This window comes from Eschrichtius robustus, chromosome 1, assembly GCF_028021215.1.
Source record: "Eschrichtius robustus isolate mEscRob2 chromosome 1, mEscRob2.pri, whole genome shotgun sequence".
Lineage (NCBI taxonomy): Eukaryota > Metazoa > Chordata > Mammalia > Artiodactyla > Eschrichtiidae > Eschrichtius > Eschrichtius robustus.
This window is the reverse complement of record NC_090824.1, coordinates 193,592,807-193,619,251: the sequence shown is the minus strand read 5'-3', so window position 1 is coordinate 193,619,251 and position 26,445 is coordinate 193,592,807. Positions and strand designations below refer to the sequence as shown.

Here is a 26,445-nt window from a genome sequence, read left to right as displayed (position 1 = left end):
TTTATTTTACCAATTAGGCACAGTAAGGGATTAACAACAATAACTAATAGTAGAACAGTTATACTGTAATGAAAGTTATGTGAACGTGGTCTCTCTCAAAATATCTCGTATGACAACTCACTGTGTTCGTAACTTTTTCAGTTTGAGGTGCGACAGCAAAACTAGCACAAATTTCTTTTTCCTGTTTGTTTTCACTGAAGATGGTGTCAACCTCAGCATGTGACTTTTTCCCTCTCCTTACTAAGTCGAGAACTTTCACCCTTTCACTTAAAGGAAGTACTTTATGGCTTCTCTTTGGCATATATGAATTGCCAGCGTCACTCCTCGTGTGCTTTGGGGTCATTGTTAAGTAAGATAAGGGTGACCTGAACACAAGCACTGGTACTGTGACAGTCAATCTGATAACCCTGACGGCAACTAAGCGACTAAGGGGCGAGATACGTTGGACAAAGGCATGATTCATGTCCCAGGTCGGCCAAGATGTCATCACGCTACTCAGAACAGTGTGCAATTTAAAACTTATTGATCATTTCTGGAATTTTCCATTTCATATTTACAGACCAAGGTTGACTGTGGGTGACTGAAACCTCGGAAAGTGAAGCCTTGGGTAAGAGGGGACTAACTGAACTCGTAAGAGTGCCCTTGATTTTTGCCTCCTGACCTGGTCTTCTCCACTCTAGGCCCATGAACCATCTCATGTCCATACACTGGCACCACCTGCTCAGGTGTTCAAGAAGTTAATCTAGTCGTCACTTCCTATCCTCATTCTCCAAATTAATCCCATTAGCAAGTCGTGTCAGTGCCAGGTCCAAAAGACACCTTGATCCTGCTTTTTTCTATCACTACTGCTCTTAGTACAGGCTGTCATTTCTCAACTGGAGTCCTGCAAAAGCCTATGTGGTGTCACTCCACTATTGCTCCCCTCCGGCCCGTCTTCCATACAGCTGAAAAAGTAGCCTTAAACCTAAGTGGAACATGTCCTCCTTCTGTTTTAAATTCCCAATGTGCCTAGAATACAATCCTAACCTTCTGATGGCCCACACAGCCTTGTGGGACTGCCCCCTGAACCTTACTTTGTGCCCCTCTCCCTCTGCTTACTGTTCTCTAGGACTTGTTTCACTCCTTCAGAAATCTGTATTGTGCATCTATGTGCCAGGTACTGTACGAGGTGCTGGGAATATAACAATGGACAACGAAGAAACAGACCCTCTCCTCAGAGAGCCTTTATCCTTGTGGGAGGAGCAGATAATAAACAAGGAAATAACTAACTTAAGGCAGCTCTAAATTACTTCCTAGTTCGGAGGACTCTCTCTCTTCACGTGGCTGGGTCTCAGCTTAAATGTCACTTCTTCAGAGGCCTCTCCTGGTCACCCTGTCTAAAGGGGATATCTTTGGTCTTCTATTCTCTCTCCTTTGCACTCTTAAGTGCACTTATCAAAACTTGCAGTTATCTTGTCTGTTTTTTGGGTCTTGATCAGTTTCACTACAAATTTATAGAATGAATGTATTAGATTCTTTTGTAAATCAGTTGTTTCCTTTTTCTGGTTTTGGATCCCATTAATTCCAGAGGATAGATTAGGCCTTGTGTCTTCAACACGCATCACTGTGTCTACTGTCTAGAGCAGCAACTCTCAATGTGTGGTACAGGGACCCTAAGACCCTTCCGGGGGCTCTTAAGTTCAAAACTATTTCACAATAATACCAAAATGATGTTATCTGCCTTCTTCACTCTCCTCTCACGAGTATATGAAGTTTTCCAGAGGTTACACAACTTAGATATTGAAACAGATTGAATGAAGAAGCAGGTAGCAGAATGGAGCAATCTTCTTAAGCCAGGCATTAAAGAGATTTGAAAAATATAAAACAATACCACTCTTGCCACTAAATTTTTTTGAAAAGTTATTTTTCATAAAAATGTTAGTTATGTTAACATTAACTTTTTTTATTTAAAAAATACCTTGGTTTTAATTTCTACATGGTAAATAACAATGTATATAACAAATATAAACAAAAGTTAGGTTCTCATTAATTTCTAAGAGTGTAAAGGAGTCAAGAGACTAAAAAGTCTGGTAAATCCTGGCTATAAATGAAGAGCGAAATAAAAAGGCACTAAGAAACATACACCAGTGTCCTCAAGAAAAAAACAAAAATACAGGATTATGCCTCCATAGCCCAGTTTTTTTTTCATAAAGACCACTGAAAATATATTTCTGGAGGGCTATGGAATGTCTCCTTTTCCATTTAAATAGTTTCTTCTTCAAGAGGCAGAGAAGAATAGTAGAACGGACACCAGAAAATGTGAATTTAAATGAAAAAAAAAAAAGGGCACATAATGTGCTTAGGATAGTAAGCAATCAGAAAAAATTTAAGTTTACCAAAAAAGCACCTGACTATTACTTCAAAATCCACTATTTATTTGCTGTGAGACCTTGGGAAGTTATTTAACTTCTCTGAATCTATTTCCATATCTAGAACACAGAAATAGGGAACTCCCGGCGGTCCAGTGGTTAGTACTCTGGGCTTTCACTGCCAAGGGCCTGGGGGTTCAGTCCCTGTTCAGGAACTAAGATCCCGCAGGCCACGCAGCGCAGCCAAAAACAAACAAACAAAAAAAGTAGAACACAGAAATCATACATGCCACATTACTCTCTCTATTGCGACTACTCATGTGGTAAAACCACAATTTAAAAAGGAGAAATGAATTAAAGCAAATTAACAGCAGTATTATTATAAATGTTACATGGGCACTCGCAGTTATTTTAGAAATCCTGGCATTTTCCTATAGGACTTGTTTTGTGCTCTGATACTTTTTTTCAATCTTTCTTTTTTTAATTTAAGAAAATTAATTAATTAGTTAATTAATTTTTTGGCTGCACTGGGTCTTCGTCGTTGCATGAGGGCTTTCTCTAGTTGTGGTGAGCGGGAGCTACTCTTCGTTGCGGTGTGTGGGCTTCTCATTGCGGTGGCTTCTCTTGTTGCAGAGCACGGGCTCTAGTCGCACGGGCTTCAGTAGTTTTGGCATGTGGGCTCAGCAGTTGTGGCTCATGGGCTCTAGAGCGCAGCCTCAGTAGTTGTGGTGCACAGGCTTAGTTGCTCCGCGGCATGTGGGAAGCTCGAACCCCTGTCCCCTGCATTGGCAGGCGGATTCTTAACCACTGCGCCACCAGGGAAGTCCCTCAATCTTTAAAAACTCTTTGCAATGAAATATTTTGTGGCTTCCCAAAACTTTCATAGCATTACATATACTGTGAATATATTATATATTATTATATATCATATTGTATACAGGCATTTCTTTCTGTATTTATATTTGGCTCTGTCCTTTAGACAATGTCAGATATGTAAATAGGCAAAATTATAATTTGACATAACATTCTGCTGGTAAAAGCACTCAGGTTTTTAAACATATATGAGACACTGCAAAGATAATCAGCAAGTGATTGAAAAGATTATCAAGATACTCACCAAAAATATCTTAACGGTTGTTACTCTGGGTGGTAGAATATAGGATGTTTTATATTATCTTCTTTTTAAACTTTAATTTTATAATGAACATGTATAATCAGAAAAATGTTAAAGGTATTCCCACCTTAAAAAAAAAAAAACACTAGAAAATTTAATTGGCAAATCTTCCATAAATTCAGAAGAAAAAAAAGAAAACTTGTTATTTATGGATACAAGAAAACTTGGGAGTACAGTTGACTTGAGCAACACAGGTTGGAACTGTGCAGGTCCACTAACAGGCGGATTTTTTAATAAATAGGTACTACAAGAGCTCCGCAGTTGGTTAAATCTATGGACGTGGAACCACAGATACGGAGGGCTGACTGTAAAGCTGTGTGTGGACTTTCAACTGCATGGAGGGTCGGCACCCCAATCCCCAAGTTGTTCAAGGATCAACTTTATATTTCACTGAACAACAGAGCACTTTTGATGACAATTTCAAATTTGGTACGTTTGGGGAAAAAAAAAACGTGCAAAGATGACCAATAAAGAAGCAGTGGTATTCCTTTCTTTTTCTACTCTATTTCTAAACAAACCATAAAACATGCAAAAGTTGTACTTACTGGCCGTTGTCCTGTAGGATACAAAGATGACATTGTTATTTTTTCTTCCATGTAATTCACTTATTCAACAGACATTTACTGCACACCGACGTTCAGGGATTATTCTAGGGGCTAGGACATGATGATGCCTAAAACTTAAGAGTCTCTTGCTTTCACAGTGCTTAATAATCCAGTGGAGAAATAAGTAAATAAGCAGTCAAATAAGTAAATTATTAACTGGATATGGAAGGAAAGAGAACTCTTGAATAAATCCTTATGATATTTTATTCTGTAAGTTTTGATAATCTGTTTCAGGGGTTGACAAACTTTCCTGTAAAGGGCCAGACAATAAATATTTAAAGCTCTGTGGGTTACGCAGTCTGTTGCAACCATTCAACGTTGCCGTTAGAGTGGCAAACAACCACAAACAACACATACACAATTGAGTGTGGCTACGTTCTAGTAAAATTTTATTTACAAAGATAGGTGTGGGGTAGGACAGACACATTGCCAATAGTTTGCTAACCCCTGGTCTAAAGAGCTAACAATAACTACAAAATAAAATCCTACAGCACTTTTCCAAAGCATAACTGAAAGCATTTAGATGTAGCAGTTCAACTAATTCAGCTGGTATTTTCCTATTTTCTGAAAACACTTAATGGCTTATATATAATTATTTTATTTCAAAGTTTTTGTAACTTGGGAAAAGATCATAAAAGATAACTAAGTACTCAGCCTTAGTCAAAAGGATATACCTTTGAGGCTGCCTCTTTGTGGACTTAGACTCACACCTGAATTTTCCTTGTGTTTCTGTCAATAATTTGATGCAGAATAATAATAAAAAATTTAAGTTTGGTTTCTGTATCTTTAGAAATAGAAGATTACTGCCATCTAACTCCATAAAAAGCAACTATAATAATAAAGCACATCCCAAAGCTTGAACAGGTGGAAAACAGCACAGTTTAAAAATTTTACTGAGTAAAGATATTTCTTCTCAGTCTGCTGGGAACCAAGGAGAGAAATGAATGGAAATCCTCTCTTGGTAATAAAATCTAGAGTCTGATGCGCACGGCTCACCTTCAAGCTCTCCCCTCAATACAGGCAGATTACTTGTCTTGTTTTACTAAGAGAATAATCTTTTTCCTTAGTAACCCACTGAGTATTCTCAATGCACTAGTCAATGTTTTCTGGTGAACAGAATGTGGCTAGCCCTCTCTTCAAAATAAAAAAATCTTTCAATTGCAAATGAGAAACATATCTGTTAGCGGGAAAAATCAAACGTAACATAATTGTAAAAAGAAAAAGTGCCTCCCCCCTATTTCCCTCCACAAAAGAAGCCACTGTTAAAAGGGTCTGGTGTTTAGTCTTCTATACTTTTCTCTACACATGTCACATGCATATTTATAAACAATTATTGAGTTTATGAGTTTCGTTTTTTCTTTTAAGCAAAAATGGTACCTTACTTTGCATATGGCTCTGCAATTTTTTTTCATTTAATACCAAAGACTTTTAAATTGTTCTTAGTTATCTATTAAGAATTAACAAACGACTTCTTAAAATCAGAAGTTCCAAAGACAGAAAAAATTTTAAAATTTCTGGTAAAGTTTCCTTCAATCCACTCAAACAATTTAATTCTAAATAGCTCCACGGTAGAAAAAGTTCCTTGTATTTCTCACTAATAAAGGAAATCTTTAATGGAAAACAAAAAAAAAAGGTTGTAACACTTACCAATATACTGTAGTTAAAATAGAAACATAAATCATACAGTTCATTCAAAAAAGTATTTTAATATAAACATCATTTATAAACAAAACAAATAATGTTGATATTTTAGTTCTAAAAAATTCGTGGTTTCTCTAAAACACTAAGATGCCACCTCAATAGTGATTGCCTCACATTTTCCGGTCTCTTGATCCGTGCATGTCACGTGTAAAGATCCATCCCTAAGCAAACAAAAAATAAATAACAATTCATAAGCTCAATTTATAAAAACAGATAGTCCTTAAGAAATTACTTGAGGACTTTGAGTAAACAAGAGATCATTTTACTTTTTGAAAGAAGAGTATTAAGAGATAAAGAAGAGACAAAACTTTATGTCTTTACATTTAGAACCCGTATGCCACAATTAGGTAGTTGTTCTTAAAAATTTCCTCCTAGATCACTGTGATGAAAGTTGTATTCCTTGAGAACCCATGATGATAAATACCTTACGTTGAAAACTATGCAAGTTCAAGAAGTATCAAGCTGTTTTCAAGCCCAGGCCATGGCGGACCTACCCTAATGAATTCTACGTTTTGGCTAATTATGGTTTATGGAATGAATTGTCCTTAATGTTAATTTGGAACTGATTTACTTGTAACACATAGTATTACGGATGGACTGCTGTTAAGGAAATGATAATAGCTGGATTTAATTAGTAATTTATTTCTTACAGATTTCCTGTTGCAATACTGAAATAAACTTACCCTTTCATAGGACAAAAAATCAATTATGTAAATCTCAGGAAATTATACTTAAAGTTGATGAAAATTATATCTCAAACTTGCATGGACCAGTTTTTTAGGTTGACTACACCCATAATAATCAAAGAGTTCATAAAAAATTCAGAATGCAAATGACCTGAGATATACTTTTCTTTGTAAATATAGTAATTTTACAGGGCAAAAATTTAAGTTACTGATAAGATCTTTATAAGTTTTTAATAAATGATTTTCCCAGAATGACAACAGGTTAAGAATCAATAAACTAATAAAAAAGGTCAAGTCTCAAAGCGAATTTTCTTAACATCAGAAGTAGTTTAATTTTTTACCTTTTCATAGTAAGAACAGCTAATATGTCACGTAATCCATTTTCTTTTTTATCTAAATCCTGGAGTACAACCTGTTTAGGCAAAAATAATACAAAGATGATTTAGTACTTTGACATATTAATAAACTGATGCATCAATTATTCCAATGGACTAAATCTTACTCATTACTGAAATGAACCTTTTAAAACAGGGCCGTTTTCAATTCTCCTACCATTTATCATAATTTGGAAAGTAGAATTAAGCTTTCTTAACTGACATGTCTCCTCTAAAAAGAGGGCATGTAAGATAACTAATATATTTGTCCCTCTTAAATGTCATGTCCTAGATTAAGATGATTATTTATATGAAGTACTGTTTGTCTCAGTAAATAAAGACTAAAAAAAAAAAAAGAAAGAAAACAAAATAAAGACTGCTTTTCTTTTGGGTAACTGCACCATTACAGTAACATGTAAATTACATTTTGGTAAGCCTTTTATATATATTTTAAAAAATTCAAATATTTTAAATGCACTTGGAAAACCTATTTAAAAGAAATACATGTCAAATTCTTTTGTGCAGCTAAGACTACATTTGTAAGTAAGAGATACTAATGAATTTACTATAAAATTCCTTGGTTTCCTAAAGAAAGGTATACCAATAGACCAAGTTTGAAAGTGACTTTTCAGATTTTGCCAAAATCAAGTTTTATGACCTTAGGTAAGTACTAAGTCTACTCATTTGTAAAATGAGGAGGTTAGAACAGATGGAATCTCTAGAAGATTCTCTTCCAAATACAGTATTATGTGACTAATTTTTCTCTTTCCAGCATCTGTAAGTTAGGATGTAGTGACAGTAGCTGTAGCGTCTCAAGAGTAGTATGTGGAGAGGAAAGGTAAGAAATGTACCAGAGAGGAATACTAAGGCTTCCACCTGAGTTTAGAAATCTGGTGCACAGGAAAATGCTTTTATAGTGATATACCACAGAAACATCTGGCGGAGCTTTGAAACCTTTACTAGTTGAAAGGGCCCTTCTCCAGTAGATCCTAAGATGTTAAGTCTGAGGTGGAGCCCAGACATATTATGTGTGTGTGTTTTCATTATTCTTTTGTTGAAATTAGAAAACAGATATAAAGTTAAGATACTATATATTCTCTTTTGTTACCTACATTTGTTTTATTTTTACTGTAAAAGTAATTAATGATCATGTTCTGTGCTGTTTGTAAAAAATTCAGTATAAAGTGTTAAAAAGTAAAAAAACCTTCTTTGTACCTTCACATCTACCCACTGTTAAGTTTCCTCAATACAGTTCAAATACCTATAGTTACTTTCTGTATCCACGCGTGGATATCTAAACACACACACCTACCCAAACACCACCTCCTTCACACACACCCACGCTCTCAATCGTTTTACTTAAACACAATGGTACCATGCTGTAAATTACAGTTCTGCAGCCCTTGTGTGCGTGCTTTAATGAAACTATATTTCTTGGGCATGTTTCTAAGCAAATAACATGGCTCCACCTCATTCTTTTTAAATGATGTGGAGGACCATATCCTCTGATATATGCATGTGGTATTTGAAAAAACAAACTTATCCTATGTCAGAGGCAGCATGGTATAATGGCAAGAGCATGGGCCCAGGAGTAAAAACAACCTGAGGCTAAATCTCAGCTCAGTCAAGAAAATAACAAGGTATTTACTACCATGAGCCTGTTTCTTAACCATCTATAAAATACACATAATAATGTCTATCTCACAGCATTTTGAGATTATGTTTGTAAATTGCCTCGTACAGCACACCTGGCATTTAGCAAACAAAGAAATGCCATTTCCCCTGCCACTGACCTCATTACCAAGGAGGGTTAAGAGCACAAAGAGAAGCAGCAGAAATACAATTGTACTTTATTTTCCTCTAACTCCCTCAAATTGAAATTGCCTATTTCTTCTCTCTTTCAAAAATAAATAAGTACAAGTAATCCATTCATAAAAATGTGTTAAATGTCCTATATGCATATTATATTAATTGATATTAAACTGAGTCTAATCCAGAAGGAAAAGCTAAACAGTTTCAAGTGATTAATTCATAGTCCAATCTGATGTAGTCACCTGTGCAAACTTGTTTTCCTCTTTTGCAGAGTTTTTCCCCTCAGACTCATAGAGTTCAAGACACACTGAGGATATACTTCCAGGAGCCTGTAATGTGTGTTGTCTTCGAGCTGGCAAAGGAGTCCCTGACGGAAATAGTACTTTGAAACTGTTGGCTCCTGATTCATCGACTCCCTAATAAGCAGGAAAATAATATGCACATCCTTTGATATCATTACAATTATAAAAAATCACTCCTATTATAAATTAATATATATTCCTTGTTGATAATCTGGAAACTACACAGCGGCAAAGGGAAGACAATAGAAATGATCCTTAATCCCGACCCACTTTATTTAAAAATAAATTGAAACATACACCTCTCTACTTGTATTAGAATCTTAAGCTTAAAAACACAGTTAATTAAGAAATTAACATATTAGATTATTACTAACTAAAAGAATATCAGAAACTCATTAAAAGTAAATTTATAACTTGAAATTTAAAATTTTTACCAGTACACAAAGTTTTATTTTAAAAACAGTACGTATGTAAACCTGTGGCAATAAATTTATACTACTATGGAAAAGTAAAGAAAAGCTCAACATACCTTAACTAAAATATCTTTGGCTGAACACTCTATCTTAAGAGTGTCCTCCACTAAAAGGTTTTCTTTCCCAATAAGGATTCCTGCTTCCATAGCTGCACCAATAGGGATAACTTCATCAGGAGGGATAGAATTGAGAAGCTCAACAGCTGGGAAAAGATCTTTAATCATCTGCTGTAGCCTTGGGATTCGAGAAGACCCTCCACAAAGGACAACCTAGAAAATAAAAATAATTTTCAGTTTTTTACTTTTAGAACAATGATTGTTTCTCAAAATTAAGTGTAACAGGACGAGTCAGCTTCATCACATGAAAAGGTAAAATATAAGAAGCCCTACTTTAACATATTATTTTATGTTATACTTACCATATAGATATATACATATAAATATGTATTTAATACATTATAAATATTTAACGTACTGTTTACCCATAGCAACAAAGTTTAAAATGAGGAGATCTCACCACATATTAGAAAATATAATATAATAACATATATGTGGCTCATGAGGAATACTGGGCACATGAGGCTTAACCATAAATACTCATTTGTATAGGAAATATTGTACTTAATATTTTGTACTGTTCAAGCATTATCTAAAAGAAGTGTTTACATAAATCACAGCATTTCTGTGACAAAATAAACAGTGGCAATCTCTCTATGTGAAAACTATGCCATAGATTTTGTCTTCACTGTGGAATAATAATTTTCTTGAGGAACAAGATGTTTTTTATACAACTACGTTTTAAGCTCTAGGTACCACTTGATTAAATACGCACAAAAACTCCATATAAAATTGTCCCTTTATGAGCCTGCCCACACATCTAGTGCCCCAACTTTTATAGCCGCCACCCAAAGGATGGGCCCCCAGATCTCTAGCTCTGAGAGCCAACAGGGCTTGCATTCATGAGTCCCATAGGATGACAGCAAACAGAGAAGCAGTTTTTAAACGGGCAAAGGAGCAACTCCTGCCCTGTGGCTATACACCAGGGCTCAGCACAGAGGGAGAAGGCAAGCATGCCCATCTCCCAGCTTCTCCCTGGAAGGGTGTGACTGCACGCTTTCCCAGCTGCTGCTGCCTGAGGGTCCAGTGTCTAATTAGCCTGTATCTAGGTGCTGCCTTTGATCTTCCTCTTTTTTTAATCATCATCACTCATGATGGTCTTGGCACACCCTCAAATACTGAGAGCCACTAAGAACACAAATGGCAACTTAGACGGGCACAAAATTTTGAGAAGCTACCAGGAACTCAGGTAGGGCTGACTGACAAGGTTCATCTCCTACACAAGACCAGTCTGTCAAAACTGGAAGAGGTAGCAGTTTTTTGTTTTTTGTTTTTTTGAGGTAGCAGTTTTATGTAAAGCCCAGAAACCAACACAGAGAGTCTAGGAAAATGCAGATACAGAAAAATATGTTCCAAACAAAATAACAAGATAAATTTCCAGAAACTGATCTTAATGAAACAAAGATAAGTGATTTACTTGATATAGAGTTAAAAACAACAGTAATAAAGATGTTCAATGAAGTCAGGAGAGTAATGCATGAACAAAGTATGAATTTCAACAAAGAGATAGAAAATATAAAGTACCAAAGAGAAATCATAGAGCTGACGAATACAATAACTGAACTTAAAAACTCAAGAGAGGGTTTCAACAGCACACTAAATAAAGTGAAAGAAAGGGTCAGTGAATTTGAAGACAGGGCAGAGGAATTTATTCAGAGGAGCAAAAAGGAAAAAGAATGAAGGTGCATTCAGGGACTTACAGAACACCAGTAAGTGGACCAATATATGCAATATAAGGGTCTCAGAAGGAGAAGTGGGGGAGGGGGGGGTGGCCAGAAAACTTACTCAAAGAAATTACGGCTGAAAACTTCCCTAATCTGGGAAAAGAAACAGCCAGATCCAGTAAGCCCAAAAAGTACCAAATAAGATGAATCTAAAGTGACCCACACTGAGACACATCATAATTAAATTGCCAAAAGTTAAAGACAGAAAGTCTTAAAAGCAGCAAGAGAAAAGCAACTTGTTAGATACAAGGGAACACCCTTAAAACTATAAGTGGGTCTTGCAACAGAAATCTTGCAAGACAGAAGGGAGATATTCAAAGTGCCGTAAGAAAAAAACCATCAGCCAAGAATACCCAATTCAGCAAAGCTGCTCTCCAAAACTGAAGGAGAGATGAGTGTTTTCACACAAACAAAAGCTGAAGGAGTTCACCACTACTAGACTGGTCTGACAGAAGATGTCAAATGGAGTTGTTCGAGTTTAAACAAAATGCTAATTAACAACATGAAAACATATAAAAGTATAAAACTCACTGGTAAAGATAAATATAGTTAGATTCAGAATACTCCAATATTGTAATGGTAGTGGGTAAATCACTTATAACCTTAGTACAAAGGTTAAAAGACAAAGGCATTAAAAATAACTGTAATTACAATAACTTGTTAATGGATACACAAAAGATGTAAACTGTGACATCAAAAACATAAAATGTGGGGAGAAGGAGTGTAAAAATGTAGAGCTTTTGTATGCGTTTGAAGTTAAGTTGTTGTCAGCTTAAAATAGGCTATTTTAACTGTATAAGATGTTTTATATAAGCCTCATGGTAACCACAAAACAAAAATCTGTAGTAGACACACAAAAGGTACAGAGAAAAGAATTAAAGCAAACCACTATAGAAAGTCATCAAATCATGAAAGAAGAGGACAGGAAAGAAAGAAATGAACTACAAAACAGACAGAAAATGATTAACAAAATGGCAGTAGTAAAGTCATACCTATCAAAAATTACTTTAAATTACTTTCTATACACTACAAATTATTGGATGAAGAAATTAAGAAGACAATCCCATTTACAGGACTATCAAAAAGAATAAAATACTTAAATAAATTTAACCCAGAACGTGAAATATCTGTACCCTGAAAACTGCAAGACTTTGATGAAAGAAACTGAAGACACAAATACATAGAAAGATATTCCGGCTTTATGGATTGGAAGAATTAATATTGCCAAAATGTCCTTACTACCCCAAATATTCAATGTAATCCCTATCAAAATTCCGATGGCATTTTTCATAGAAATAGAAAAAACAATCCTGAAATTTGTGTGGAACCACAAGAGACCCCAAATAGCCAAAACAATCTTGAGAAAGAAGAGCAAAGCTGGAGGCATCACACTTCCTGATTTCAAACTATATTACAAGCTGTAGTAATCAAAACAGTATGGTATTTGCATAAAACAAGTCAAATAGATCAATGGAACAGAACAGAGAGCCCAGAAATAAACCCACACATATACAGTCAATTAATTTTCAATAAAGGAGCCAAGAATATACAACAAAGAAAGAAGAGTCTCCTTAATAAATGGGGTGGGGAAAACTGGATATCTACATGCAAAAGAATGAAACTGGACCACTGTCTTACACCACACATAAAAATCAACTCAAAGTGGATTAAAGACTTGGAGTAAAACCTAAGACGAAAAAACCCCTAGAAGAAAACATAAGGGGTAAGCTCCTTGACAATGGTCTTGGCAATGCTTTTTGGATTTGACACCCAAAGCAAAGGAAAGCAAAAACAAACAAGTGGGACTTATCAAACTAAAAAGCATGCACAGCAAAGGAAACCATCAACAAAATGAAATGGCAACCTATTGAATGAGAGAAAATATTTGTAAATCATATATCTAAAAAGGGGTGAAGAGCAGAAGCAAGAAAAACTACAATCCTGCAGCCTGTGGACCAAAAACCAGAGTTACAGAAAGATAGACAAGATGAAAAGGCAGAGGGCTATGTACCAGATGAAGGAACAAGAAAAAACCCCAGAAAAACAACTAAATGAAGTGGAGATAGGCAACCTTCCAGAGAAAGAATTCAGAATAATGATAGTGAAGATGATCCAGGACCTCGGAATAAGAATGGAGGCAAAGATTGAGAAGATGCAAGAAATGATTAACAAAGACCTAGAAGAATTAAAGAACAAACAAACAGAGATGACCAATACAATAACTGAAATGAAAACTACACTAGAAGGAATCAATAGCAGAATAACTGAGGCAGAAGAACGGATAAGTGACCTGGAAGACAGAATGGTGGAATTCACTGCTGCGGAACAGACTAAAGAAAAAAGAATGAAAAGAAATGAAGACAGCCTAAGAGACCTCTGGGACAACATTAAACGCAACAACATTCGCATTATAGGGGTCCCAGAAGGAGAAGAGAGAGAGAAAGGACCCGAGAAAATATTTGAAGAGATTATAGTCGAAAACTTCCCTAACATGGGAAAGGAAATAGCCACCCAAGTCCAGGAAGCGCAGAGAGTCCCATACAGGATAAACCCAAGGAGAAACACGCCGAGACACATAGTAATCAAAGTGGCAAAAATTAAAGACAAAGAAAAATTATTGAAAGCAGCAAGGGAAAAACGACAAATAACATACAAGGGAACTCCCATAAGGTTAACAGCTGATTTCTCAGCAGAAACTCTGCAAGCCAGAAGGGAGTGGCATGATATACTTAAAGTGATGAAAGGGAAGAACCTACAACCAAGATTACTCTACCCGGCAAGGATCTCATTTAGATTTGATGGAGAAATCAAAAGCTTTAGAGACAAGCAAAAGCTAAGAGAATTCAGCACCACCAAACCAGCTCTACAACAAATGCTAAAGGAACTTCTCTAAGTGGGAAACACAAGAGAAGAAAAGGACCTACAAAAACAAACCCAAAACAATTAAGAAAATGGTCATAGGAACATACATATCGATAATTACCTTAAACGTGAATGGATTAAATGCCCCAACCAAAAGACACAGACTGGCTGAATGGATACAAAAACAAGACCCATATATATGCTGTCTACAAGAGATCCACTTTAGACCTAGGGACACATACAGACTGAAAGTGAGGGGATGGAAAAAGATAGTCCATGCAAATGGAAATCAAAAGAAAGCTGGAGTAGCTATACTCATATCAGATAAAATAGACTTTAAAATAAAGAATGTTACAAGAGACAAGGAAGGACACTACATAATGATCAAGGGATCAATCCAAGAAGAAGATATAACAATTATAAATATATATGCACCCAACATAGGAGCACCTCAATACATAAGGCAACTGCTAACAGCTATAAAAGAGGGAATCGACAGTAACACAATCATAGTGGGGGACTTTAACACCTCACTTACACCAATGGACAGATCATCCAAAATGAAAATAAATAAGGAAACAGAAGCTTTAAATGACACAATAGACCAGATAGATTTAATTGATATATATAGGACATTCCATCCAAAAACAGCAGATTACATGTTCTTCTCAAGTGCGCACGGAACATTCTCCAGGATAGATCACATCTTGGGTCACAAATCAAGCCTCAGTAAATTTAAGAAAATTGAAATCATATCAAGCATCTTTTCTGACCCCAACGCTATGAGATTAGAAATGAATTACAGGGAAAAAAACGTAAAAAAGACAAACACATGGAGGCTAAACAATACGTTACTAAATAACCAAGAGATCACTGAAGAAATCAAAGAGGAAATCAAAAAATACCTAGAGACAAATGACAATGAAAACACGACGACCCAAAGCCTATGGGATGCAGCAAAAGCAGTTCTAAGAGGGAAGTTTATAGCTATACAAGCCTACCTAAAGAAACAAGAAAAATCTCAAATAAACAATCTAACCTTACACCTAACGAAACTAGAGAAAGAAGAACAAACAAAACCCAAAGTTAGCAGAAGGAAAGAAATCATAAAGATCAGAGCAGAAATAAATGAAATAGAAACAAAGAAAACAAGAGCAAAGATCAATAAAACTAAAAGCTGGTTCTTTGAGAAGATAAACAAAATTGATAAGCCATTAGCCAGACTCACCAAGAAAAATAGGGAGAGGACTCAAATCAATAAAATCAGAAATGAAAAAGGAGAAGTTACAACAGACACCGCAGAAATACAAAGCATCCTAAGAGACTACTACAAGCAACTTTATGCCAACAAAATGGACAACCTGGAAGAAATGGACAAATTTTTAGAAAGGTATAACCTTCCAAGACTGAACCAGGAAGAAACAGAAAATATGAACAGACCAATCACAAGTAATGAAATTGAAACTGTGATTAAAAATCTTCCAACAAACAAAAGTCCAGGACCAGATGGCTTCACAGGTGAATTCTATCAAACATTTAGAGAAGAGCTAACACCTATCCTTCTCAAACTCTTCCAAAAAATTGCAGAGGAAGGAACACTCCCAAACTCATTCTATGAGGCCACCATCACCCTGATACCAAAACCAGACAAAGACACTACAAAAAAAGAAAATTACAGACCAATATCACTGATGAATATAGATGCAAAAATCCTCAACAAAATACTAGCAAACAGAATCCAACAACACATTAAAAGGATCATACACCACGATCAAGTGGGATTTATCCCAGGGATGCAAGGATTCTTCAATATACGCAAGTCAATCAATGTGATACACCATATTAACAAATTGAAGAATAAAAACCATATGATCATCTCAATAGATGCAGAAAAAGCTTTTGACAAAATTCAACACCCATTTCTGATAAAAACTCTCCAGAAAGTGGGCATAGAGGGAACCTACCTCAACATAATAAAGGCCATATATGACAAACCCACAGCAAACATCATTCTCAATGGTGAAAAACTGAAAGCATTTCCTCTAAGATCAGGAACGAGACAAGGATGTCCACTCTCACCACTATTATTCAACATAGTTCTGGAAGTCCTAGCCACGGCAATCAGAGAAGAAAAAGAAATAAAAGGAATACAAATTGGAAAAGAAGAAGTAAAACTGTCACTGTTTGCAGATGACATGATACTATACATAGAGAATCCTAAAACTGCCACCAGAAAACTGCTAGAGCTAATTAATGAATATGGTAACGTTGCAGGATACAAAATGAATGCACAGAAATCTCTTGCATTCCTATACACTAATGATGAAAAATCTGAAAGAGAAATTATGGAAACACTCCCATTTACCATTGCAACAAAAAGAATAAAATACCTAGGAATAAACCTACCTAGGGAGACACAAGACTTGTATGCAGAAAACTATAAGACACTGATGAAAGAAATTAAAGATGATACCAACAGATGGAGAGATATACCATGTTCTTGGATTGGAAGAATCAACATTGTGAAAATGAGTATACTACCCAAAGCAATCTACAGATTCGATGCAATCCCTATCAAATTACCAATGGCATTTTTTACGGAGCTAGAACAAATCATCTTAAAATTTGTATGGAGACACAAAAGACTCCGAATAGCCAAAGCAGTCTTGAGGGAAAAAAATGGAGCTGGAGGAATCAGACTCCTTGACTTCAGACTATACTACAAAGCTACAGTAATCAAGACAATATGGTACTGGCACAAAAACAGAAACATAGATCAATGGAACAAGATAGAAAGCCCAGAGATTAACCCACGCACCTATGGTCAACTAATCTATGACAAAGGAGGCAAAGATATACAATGGAGAAAAGACAGTCTCTTCAATAAGTGGTGCTGGGAAAACTGGACAGCTACATGTAAAAGAATGAAATTAGAATACTCCCTAACACCATACACAAAAATAAACTCAAAATGGATTAGAGACCTAAATATAAGACTGGACACTATAAAACTCTTAGAGGAAAACATAGGAAGAACACTCTTTGACATAAATCACAGCAAGATCTTTTTTGATCCACCTCCTAGAGTAATGGAAATAAAAACAAAAATAAACAAATGGGACCTAATGAAACTTCAAAGCTTTTGCACAGCAAAGGAAACCATAAACAAGACGAAAAGACAACCCTCGGAATGGGAGAAAATATTTGCAAACGAATCAACGGACAAAGGATTAATCTCCAAAATATATAAACAGCTCATTCAGCTCAATATTAAAGAAACAAACACCCCAATCCAAAAATGGGCAAAAGACCTAAATAGACATTTCTCCAAAGAAGACATACAGACAGCCACGAAGCACATGAAAAGATGCTCAACATCACTAATTATTAGAGAAATGCAAATCAAAACTACAAGGAGGTATCACCTCACTCCTGTTAGAATGGGCATCATCAGAAAATCTACAAACAACAAATGCTGGAGAAGGTGTGGAGAAAAGGGAACCCTCTTTCACTGTTGGTGGGAATGTAAATTGATACAGCCACTATGGAGAACAATATGGAGGTTCCTTAAAAAACTAAAAATAGAATTACCATATGACCCAGCAATCCCACTACTGGGCATATACCCAGAGAAAACCGTAATTCAAAAAGACACATGCACCCGAATGTTCATTGCAGCACTATTTACAATAGCCAGGTCATGGAAGCAACCTAAATGCCCATCAACAGACGAATGGATAAAGAAGTTGTGGTACATATATACAATGGAATATTACTCAGCCATAAAAAGGAACGAAATTGAGTCATTTGTTGAGAAGTGGATGGATCTAGAGACTGTCATACAGAGTGAAGTAAGTCAGAAAGAGAAAAACAAATATCGTATATTAATGCATGTATGTGGAACCTAGAAAAATGGTACAGATGAGCCAGTTTGCAGGGCAGAAGTTGAGACACAGATGTAGAGAATGGACATATGGATACCAAGGGGGGAAAACTGCGGTGGGGTGGGGATGGTGGTGTGCTGAATTGGGGGATTGGGATTGACATGTATACACTGATGTGTATAAAAGTGATGCCTAATAAGAATCTGCAGTATAAAAAAACAAACAAACAAAACAAACAAAAAAAAGGGGTGAATATCCGAAATACACAAGAATCTCATTAACTCAATAGCAAAAAAACCAAATAACACAATTTAAAAATGAGCAAGGGACCTGAATAGACATTTTTCCAAAGAAGACTTACAAGTAACCGAAGGTACCTGAAAGGGTGCGCAACATTACTAATCATTAGGGAAATGGAAATGAAGATCACAATGAGACATCACCTCATTCCTGTTAGGACGTCTATTACTAAAAAGACAAGAGATAACAAATACTGGTGAAGATGGAGAGAAAGGAGAACACTTATACACTGTTGGGAATGTAAACTGGTATAGCCACTATGGAAAACAGTATGGAAACTCGTCATGAAATTAAAAGTAGAATTACCTTATGATCCAGCAATCCCACTTCTGAGTATATACACAAAGGAAACAAAATCACTATCTCATAGAGATATCTGTACTCTCATGTTCACTGCAGCGTTATTCACAATAGCCAAGGTATTTGGAAACATACTATGGAAAGATAAGTGTGTGTCAGTGGATGAATGGATAAAGAAGATGTGGTACAGATATACAATGCAATATTATTCAGTTTAAAGAAGGAAGTCCTGCCATTTGTAACAACATGAAAGAACCTGGAGGGCATTACGCTAAGTGAAATGAACCAGACAGAGAGACAAAAACTGCATGGTATCACTTATACGTGGAGTCTAAATTAAAACAAAACAAACCAAACAACTCATGGAAACAGAAAGCAGAAAAATGGTTGGGGTTGAGGGGGTGGGGAAAATTGGGAGGGGATGGTAAAAGGGTACATACAAACTTTTAGTTATAAGATGAATAAGGTCTGAGGAGCTAATGTATAACATGGTGATTACAGTTGATAATATTGTGTAGTATATTTGAGATCTGCTAAGAGAGTACAACTCAAGTGTTTTCACCTCCTGCAGAAAAGGTTAATACATAAGGTGATAGATGTGTTAATTAACTTGATGGTAATAATCCCTGCGCAATACATACACTAAATCTCATGTTGTATACTTTAAATACCTTACAATTTTATCAATTATACCTCAATAAAGCTGAATAAAATTGCTCCTTTCTAAATATTTTAATTTCCTCCTTAATTAATACGTTTAACACTTGTAACTCCATGGGTATGCAGAATACTGAATATGTTCTCTCAAGGAGGGAAATCATCAATAATCACTACTTATTTCAGTCTATATATGGATGTTCTCAAAGCTCCATGTGGTGGAGAAGATGAGCAACTGATGAAAATGAGGCCCCGCTCACATCAGCCGTGAAACGAGGAGGGAGACCACGTTCCTCTGCAGGTAAGGGCATGAGGAACATTAACTCAGGGCTACAAAGAATAAAGAAAAGCAGGTTTGCCTCGGCAGAGTTCCCCCAAAAGTCTGCTTTGGAGGTAAGTTAAAAGGAAAGTCTTCTCTAAAATGTCTGATCCCACGTAAATACCATGAGAATAAAAATGGAGGTTACGCCTTTTCACGAACTTCTTATAGTCAACATCAAAATGCTTTATAAATAAGCAATAAGTGGTGCTGTGTTAAAACAAAAAACAAAAAAAAAACCCTGGAAAATCTTGTTTTTTGGTATTCTCATTTAAAGGGTAAAAAAGTACTAATAGTGTGTCATTATTAATGCTGACAGTAACCAGAAAATTTTAATTTTAATAAATTCTTTAAACATTTACTCTTTAGTCTGAGATTTCTTTTGCAAACTTAAAGAGGAAAATTGAAAATATTATAGATTATTCTGAAAATAAAGAAAATAATAAAATGTATCAGAGCCTGTGGAATAAAACCAAGCTGCTAATGAGTAAAATGGTAGTTAATTTTTTGGTTAGGGAAAAAATGAAATAAATTAATTAATGTTCAATATAAACATTTATAAAAATAATGAAAGTATCCTGGAAAGACTGGAAGAAATAAAGTGCAAACCAGAAATAAAACAATTAGTAAAGAGAAATATATCACCTGAAAAAAAAATCTAAGAAAGTTTTGTGGGGTTGTAGTGCCAGGAGTTGGAGCAAAAAAAATAAAACAAATATCTACAAAACCTAGGGAAGGAAAAAAATAGATAAACTCAGAAAGAAAAAGATGAATAAATAAAAAGAGAGAAAAATCGGCCAGTTTTAATTTAAATAACTTCTTTATACTTTAAAATTTTAATATCAAAAGCTATGTAAAATTAAAAATTATAAGAACATTATGCAAAGTTGTATGTTAAAAGTTTAAGATCAGTATGCAATAGGTCTATAAAATACTTTAATTCAAAATTGAAGCAATAAAAAGAAATTATGAAAGTTATAAATATACTTCAAAAATTAGTTTCAGACAAAATGTGTTTATAGGCAAATTCTTTAGAAGTCTTGAGGAGCAGAGAATATTTATGCATTATGCACTAATCTGGAATACTTAAAGAGATGAAAACGTATTAAATTCCATTTTATAAGCACCTGATAGCCCAGGAACAAAACAGTAAAAACAAACAGCAATAAAACAACACGTTCTGGAGTAGCGGTTGCCAAGTAGCAACTTGCAAATTCTATCAGGCAAGCTGTATTTTCTCTCTTCACATAGTGTTTTCAAAAGTTCTGCATTAGATAACTAACATTTAAACATTAAAACGTCTGACGGTAAGTCCCAGTTTTGAGAGTCTGTTAAAAGGTCCAAGGCTCCAACAGCACCGGCCTGCATCGCTGGACGGCAGTGACTGGTGCGGATCAGCAGCCGCCCCTTCTCGGCTAGAACAGCTCCTGGTGCACGTGGCCAGCCCACCACCACCTGCCGTGGCCCTCCCACCAGCTACTGGTCACTTGCCACTTACAATCGTATTTGTGCTCTTACTTTTCTTACAGCAAAGAGTTCAATGGGAAACTCTTTACTCTCTAAACCCAGTTTTCAAACTAGTAGGAGAATGCAAGAAAGATCAACAGGACTGTGTGTTTCAAGAAAAATGGTTAGGGGACATACTTCTTTTTGGAAGAATGGTATGGTACAGCGAGTCTACTGTACTACATGGCATCTGGGCAGCTTAATTGTGGTGTAGGGCCTAAGATACACATACTGTATTTTTATGTGCGGAAAGAAACTGACCTTCTTTCATTTCATCTTTGGGAAAAATCCCAGCATCAGTGCATCGGATACGATGGAGCCAACGACGTGCTTATGACTGACACTGAATTCCATATAAACACTACTGATACTTTGGTCCCCGTAAAGGATTTGATTTGCTTATTCCTAGAGAAATGGGTATTTTGGAAAACTCACAAGGCAAGGGATTTGGCACACTTTCTTATGTTGAACTTAATTTACAGATATGAAAGTGATAACTTAAAATCATATTCCCACATCGTGGAATTGAAGACTGACTTGAGAATTCTACAGCTATCTTTGGAGTAGTCATGCGAACCTATTTTGTGAGTAGATATTTTTCTTGACAAAATGAAATGAGCATGGACCCTCTCTCACACTCTGCCTTGGGTTATGAAGAAAAGGAAGGCACTATCAGCCTATTTCCTAAAGAACATCGTGCATGATTATGTTACCTTGGAATAAAGGGAAATTAAAGCACCGGATGTCTTGGTTTAGAAGGTATTGTTCTGAGTAAATGAATTCGATACATTGTGATATTTTGTCATTCTAGGTAAGTTCAAGCACTTGAAAATCCCCTATTTCTTTGAGTATGTCTCAGGAGCTTTTAAAAGAGAAACGTAGCCTCTGCTTACAAAGTTATACAACCTTAGAAGAGGCCAACCGTTAAAGAGCAGGTCATGCTGTGTGGACAGAAAAAAAAAGGGAGGTGGGGAGAGGAAGGGTTAGCAAAGGTCTGAGCATTGGCTCCAGCTTCTCACTTGCTCATTGCCTGAGACTCAGCCATGTGCCTCTGACTCCCCCTAAACGGAAGCCTTGGGGACATACCGATAAGCCATGGCCCATCTCATCATCCAGGAAGGAGAGAACGAGCTGGAGGCAAGAAGCTAAGGCACTTCTTTAGACCAATGCAACCCAAAGCACAGGACCATTCCCCTTTTCAGTGTCTGATGTTAAAAGGGGTTACTTTATTCAGAAAATATGCGTAAGGCAGGAAAGTTCGAAATAGCCCATCTCACTTCTGCTAACTTAGCATGAACAGCATGAAAATGATACATGAATTATCACAGAAAATTAAGTAATATATCAAAAGAATAATTCCTCATAACCAAATAAGATCTATCCCAGGAATACAATGATAGTTTCATATTAGGAAATTATCAATAATTCATCAAATAATTTGAAGACAAATATAAAGAAAACCATAAGATTGTCTTGCAGGTGTCCAAAAGCAATTGTAATGACTCAACACCTATTTCATATTAAAACACCTTTAAATAGAAAAAAGAGAAATGCTCAATATGATAAAGAGAATCTATTTCAAACCAGTTACCAGTAATTAAATCTGTTGGTAAACGACTAACACTATTCCCCTAATAAAGAGAACAAAAGAAAGAGGTCCAGTGTCAACTAAAATATTCAAGGCCTGACCAAGGCAATCAAATATAAACAAGAAGGGAGAACAGGGGACTCTACTCAATACTCTGCAATGGCCTGTGTGGGAAAAGAATCTAAAGAAGAGTGAATATATGTATATGTATAGCTGATTCACTTTGCTGTATACCGGAAACTAACACAACATTGTAAATCAACTAAACTCCAATAAAAAAAAAAAAAAAAAAAAAAGGCAGCAGCAGTGAGGGGTACAGAGATGCAAGATAAAAGTATCACCACACACGGATAAAACCCTCTCCCAACGCCCACAGCCCACTCCAGCTACCATCCCATTTTCCTTCTGCCCGTTTAGCAGAACTGCTCAAGAGTTATTTATATTCATCGTGTCCATGGCCTCACTTTCTTTTCTATTTAAACTCACTCCAGGAAGGTGTCTCCCTCCGTAACTCCACTGCAACTGCTTTTCCCAGTGATCTGGTCCCTTGCTCCCTCCTCCCACCCCTCTGGCTCACTCAGTCCCATCCCCACTGCAGCCCCTTAAACATACCAAGCTTGCTCCCCTCTGGCTGTTCCCTCTGCCTGGAAAACCGGCAGATATTCACCCAGTCTGTTCCTTCATTTCAGTCCCTGCAGGGCTCTGATCAAAAGCCATCTCCTTAGATGGGATTCTTATCTGCAAAATCACCCTTTGTCACTAGCTATGCCCTTATCCTGCTTTATTTTGCTTCATAACAGTTATCACAACTGGGCATTATTTTAACTGTTTCTTGACGGCAAAGACTTTGTTATGTTTACTGCTGTGTTCGAAGTGCCTAGAACCCGCTTTGCACAGAGCAGGTGTGCTCAATAATTAGTTGTGTGTTAGCTAGTAAATGAATTTGAATGCATGCCTAGGAAATTCAGAAGACTCCTTGAAAAATTATTAATACTAAGAGTTCGTGAAGTGGCAGAGTATCAGATAAAGAGGCAAAACCAGTAAGTATTCTATCAGCAAAACCAAATTAGTATTGATAAATAAAAGCATAAAAAACATCTCATTCACAACAGCCAGAAATCCCACGATTAAGAAAACACATAACTCAAGAAAGTATTGAAGGGGCTTCCCTGGTGGCACAGTGGTTGGGAATCTGCCTGCTAATGCAGGGGACACGGGTTCGCGCCCTGGTCTGGGAGGATCCCACATGCCGCGGAGCGACTGGGCCCGTGAGCCACAACTGCTGAGCCTGCGCGTCTGGAGCCTGTGCTCCGCAACAAGAGAGGCCGCAATAGTGAGAGGCCCGCGCACCGCGATGAAGAGTGGCCCCCGCTTGCCACAACTGGAGAGAGCCCTAGCACAGAAACGAAGACCCAACATAGCAATCAATCAATCAATAAATAAATCTTAAAAAAAAAAAAATTATAAAAAAAAGAAAGTATTGAAAAAGATCTGAACAGAGAGAGATACCAACTTTGTGGTTAGGAAAACTAAATACTATAAAGTTAACATATCACCCCCCAAAATTTTACAGGCTTAATGCAACTGCATCAAAATCACAAAAGGATTTTTATCTAAGAAGTTGAAAAAATAATTCTAAAGCATCCTGAAAAAAAAATATGAATAAAAAGAATTTTTTAAAGTTGCAACGTTAATAATGAGGGTTTACACCTACTCAGAAAGTAAATTGCTTTTGGTGAGCAATCTGATAAATATTAAAAGTCTTAAAATTTGGGATTCTACTCACAAATCTTATTCCAAGGAAATTAAGGATGTTAACAAAGCCACAAAGACTGCTATTTATAAAACCAAAATAACGTACACACTCAACACAAATAATTGGTTGTGTAAATTATGATACATCAATGCAACAAAATACTATGCAGGTATTAAAATTGCAGCTGAAGAGTCTGGATGCTTGGTAAAAATGGCGAGAATTAACTGCATCGGTATATTTACGTACCCTTCTACAAGCCCACTTGTAGACAATAAGGGAGTTTAAGAAGATATAGATGGCAGAATAAATGTAGGAGAGAACTTGAGCTTGAGATTTCAGCAAATTTTGGAAGCTGAAAGGGAGAGAAGTAACTGTCTTAAAGCTGATGTGGCCTGAGATAACCAAAGGGGAAGCAAGGTGGTTTGAGTCACAGAACCCAGAGCGGCTTGGGACTGCGAAGCACCAAAGGCCACAGGAAGCGAGGGCCAAGCCGAGAGGTGAAAGCGGGACACCGGGTGCAGAGCAGCCCCGCCAGCACGTACACGGGGCCAGCAGACCCCCAGACCTCGGCCCTGACCCAGCAGCGCCTCCTCCCGCCTCAGACACAGGGCTTCGGCCCAGCTTGGGGACAGCAGGGGCGAGAGGGGAGCACGGTGCTGAACACAAGGGGGATAAAGGAAAGTCTAACGTAAATTAGAGTAGGAACCCTGACGCTCCCTCTCCTCAGAGATCAGACGTGTCCTTCTCAAGGAAGCGATGAGAGGATTCCTTCGGGAAAAACCAAATACTCCTAAGACTAGACTGCCCGATAATAAAATGGGAAAGGCGATGAGCGTTAAGAGTAAAGAAAGAGCACGGACTGCGGGGGCAGACTGTGAGCTCCAATCCCAGCGCCGGCACGTGCGTGCCAGCGTTACTTTAAGCAAAGCACTTAACCTCTTCGGAAACTTTTTAGTTTCCTCCTCTGGAAATGGAGATAGCGGTGCCTATCTCCTGATGCCTCTGTGAGGATTAAATGTGTCAATGACTGTAAAGCCCTCCCTCCATCCCCATAAGAGGATTATACTTCCCCGCCCATTGCCACTGCCCTGACTTTGCAACCCCTCCGCGCAGGTGGAGACTTCCCTGCCCACACTCAGGCCTGGTCATGTCTAGCTTCGGCCAAATGAATGTGAATACACTGAAGTACAACGTTATCTAAGCAGAAGCTTTGAAAGCCCTGCACGTTCCGCCATCTCTCTTCCTCTTTCCCCTCCACTGTGAGAACACCGCACGTCCCAGAGAGCTGCTCCTTTAGCCTGGGTCGTAGAACGAGAAGCACGGAAAAAAGAGCCATAACAGTAGACCTACGGCCACCTTCAGCTGCCCACGTGAAACGCTAGCAAGAAAAAATTGTCTACAGTAGAAAACCAGTGAGACTTGGGGGTTGTTTGTTACTGCCGCAAGGTCAACAAACTACAGAGACAACTCCATATTTTTAAGTTCTCAAAAGCTTGTATTTTAGAAGTATCTCTTTAACAATATTCTTAATCCTAAGAATGTACTTGACCTCTAGTCAAGCAATTGAGGATCCTACCATTTGTGGTATCTAATGTGAGGGCTGTATGACCAGTTAATGAAGGAAGAGAACTCACATTAACTGATCATCTACAGTACACCACACCCTGTGCCACACATGATATTTCATTTAATCCTCATAACAACCTTATAGAGTAAGTTATACTTATATACTTATAAGTTAAGTATTATCACCCTCCTTAATAAGAAGAGACAAGTAAGGCTCAGGAAATTAAGTGATCTGTCTGTTCTGGAACTATCAGCACCGAGAGCCTTCCAATTCAGGTGGGTCTGTCTCCAAGCTCACTCCCTTCCACCCCTGCCTTGTACCACTCTTCCATGCGCCTTAATCTTTATAAGCCACCTTCACCTAACACACACCTCCCAATCACCTAGCACAA

At 37.0% G+C, this 26,445-nt stretch overlaps 1 protein-coding gene across 2 annotated transcripts in view; it reads right to left on the bottom strand.

Annotated features, from left to right (window-relative positions):
• Positions 1-5,813: 5,813 nt before the first annotated feature.
• LOC137775716 (heat shock 70 kDa protein 14) overlaps positions 5,814-26,445 on the bottom strand; it is a 39,485-nt gene continuing 18,853 nt past the window's right edge. For both annotated transcript variants that reach the window (XM_068561856.1, XM_068561846.1), the window contains exons 11-14: positions 9,532-9,744; positions 8,943-9,116; positions 6,856-6,926; positions 5,814-5,989 (exon numbers count right to left, since the gene is read on the bottom strand). In XM_068561856.1, the coding sequence (XP_068417957.1) occupies positions 5,911-5,989; positions 6,856-6,926; positions 8,943-9,116; positions 9,532-9,744 (537 nt within the window). In that variant the 3' untranslated portion in view covers positions 5,814-5,910. The remainder of the gene's footprint in view (positions 5,990-6,855; positions 6,927-8,942; positions 9,117-9,531; positions 9,745-26,445) is intronic.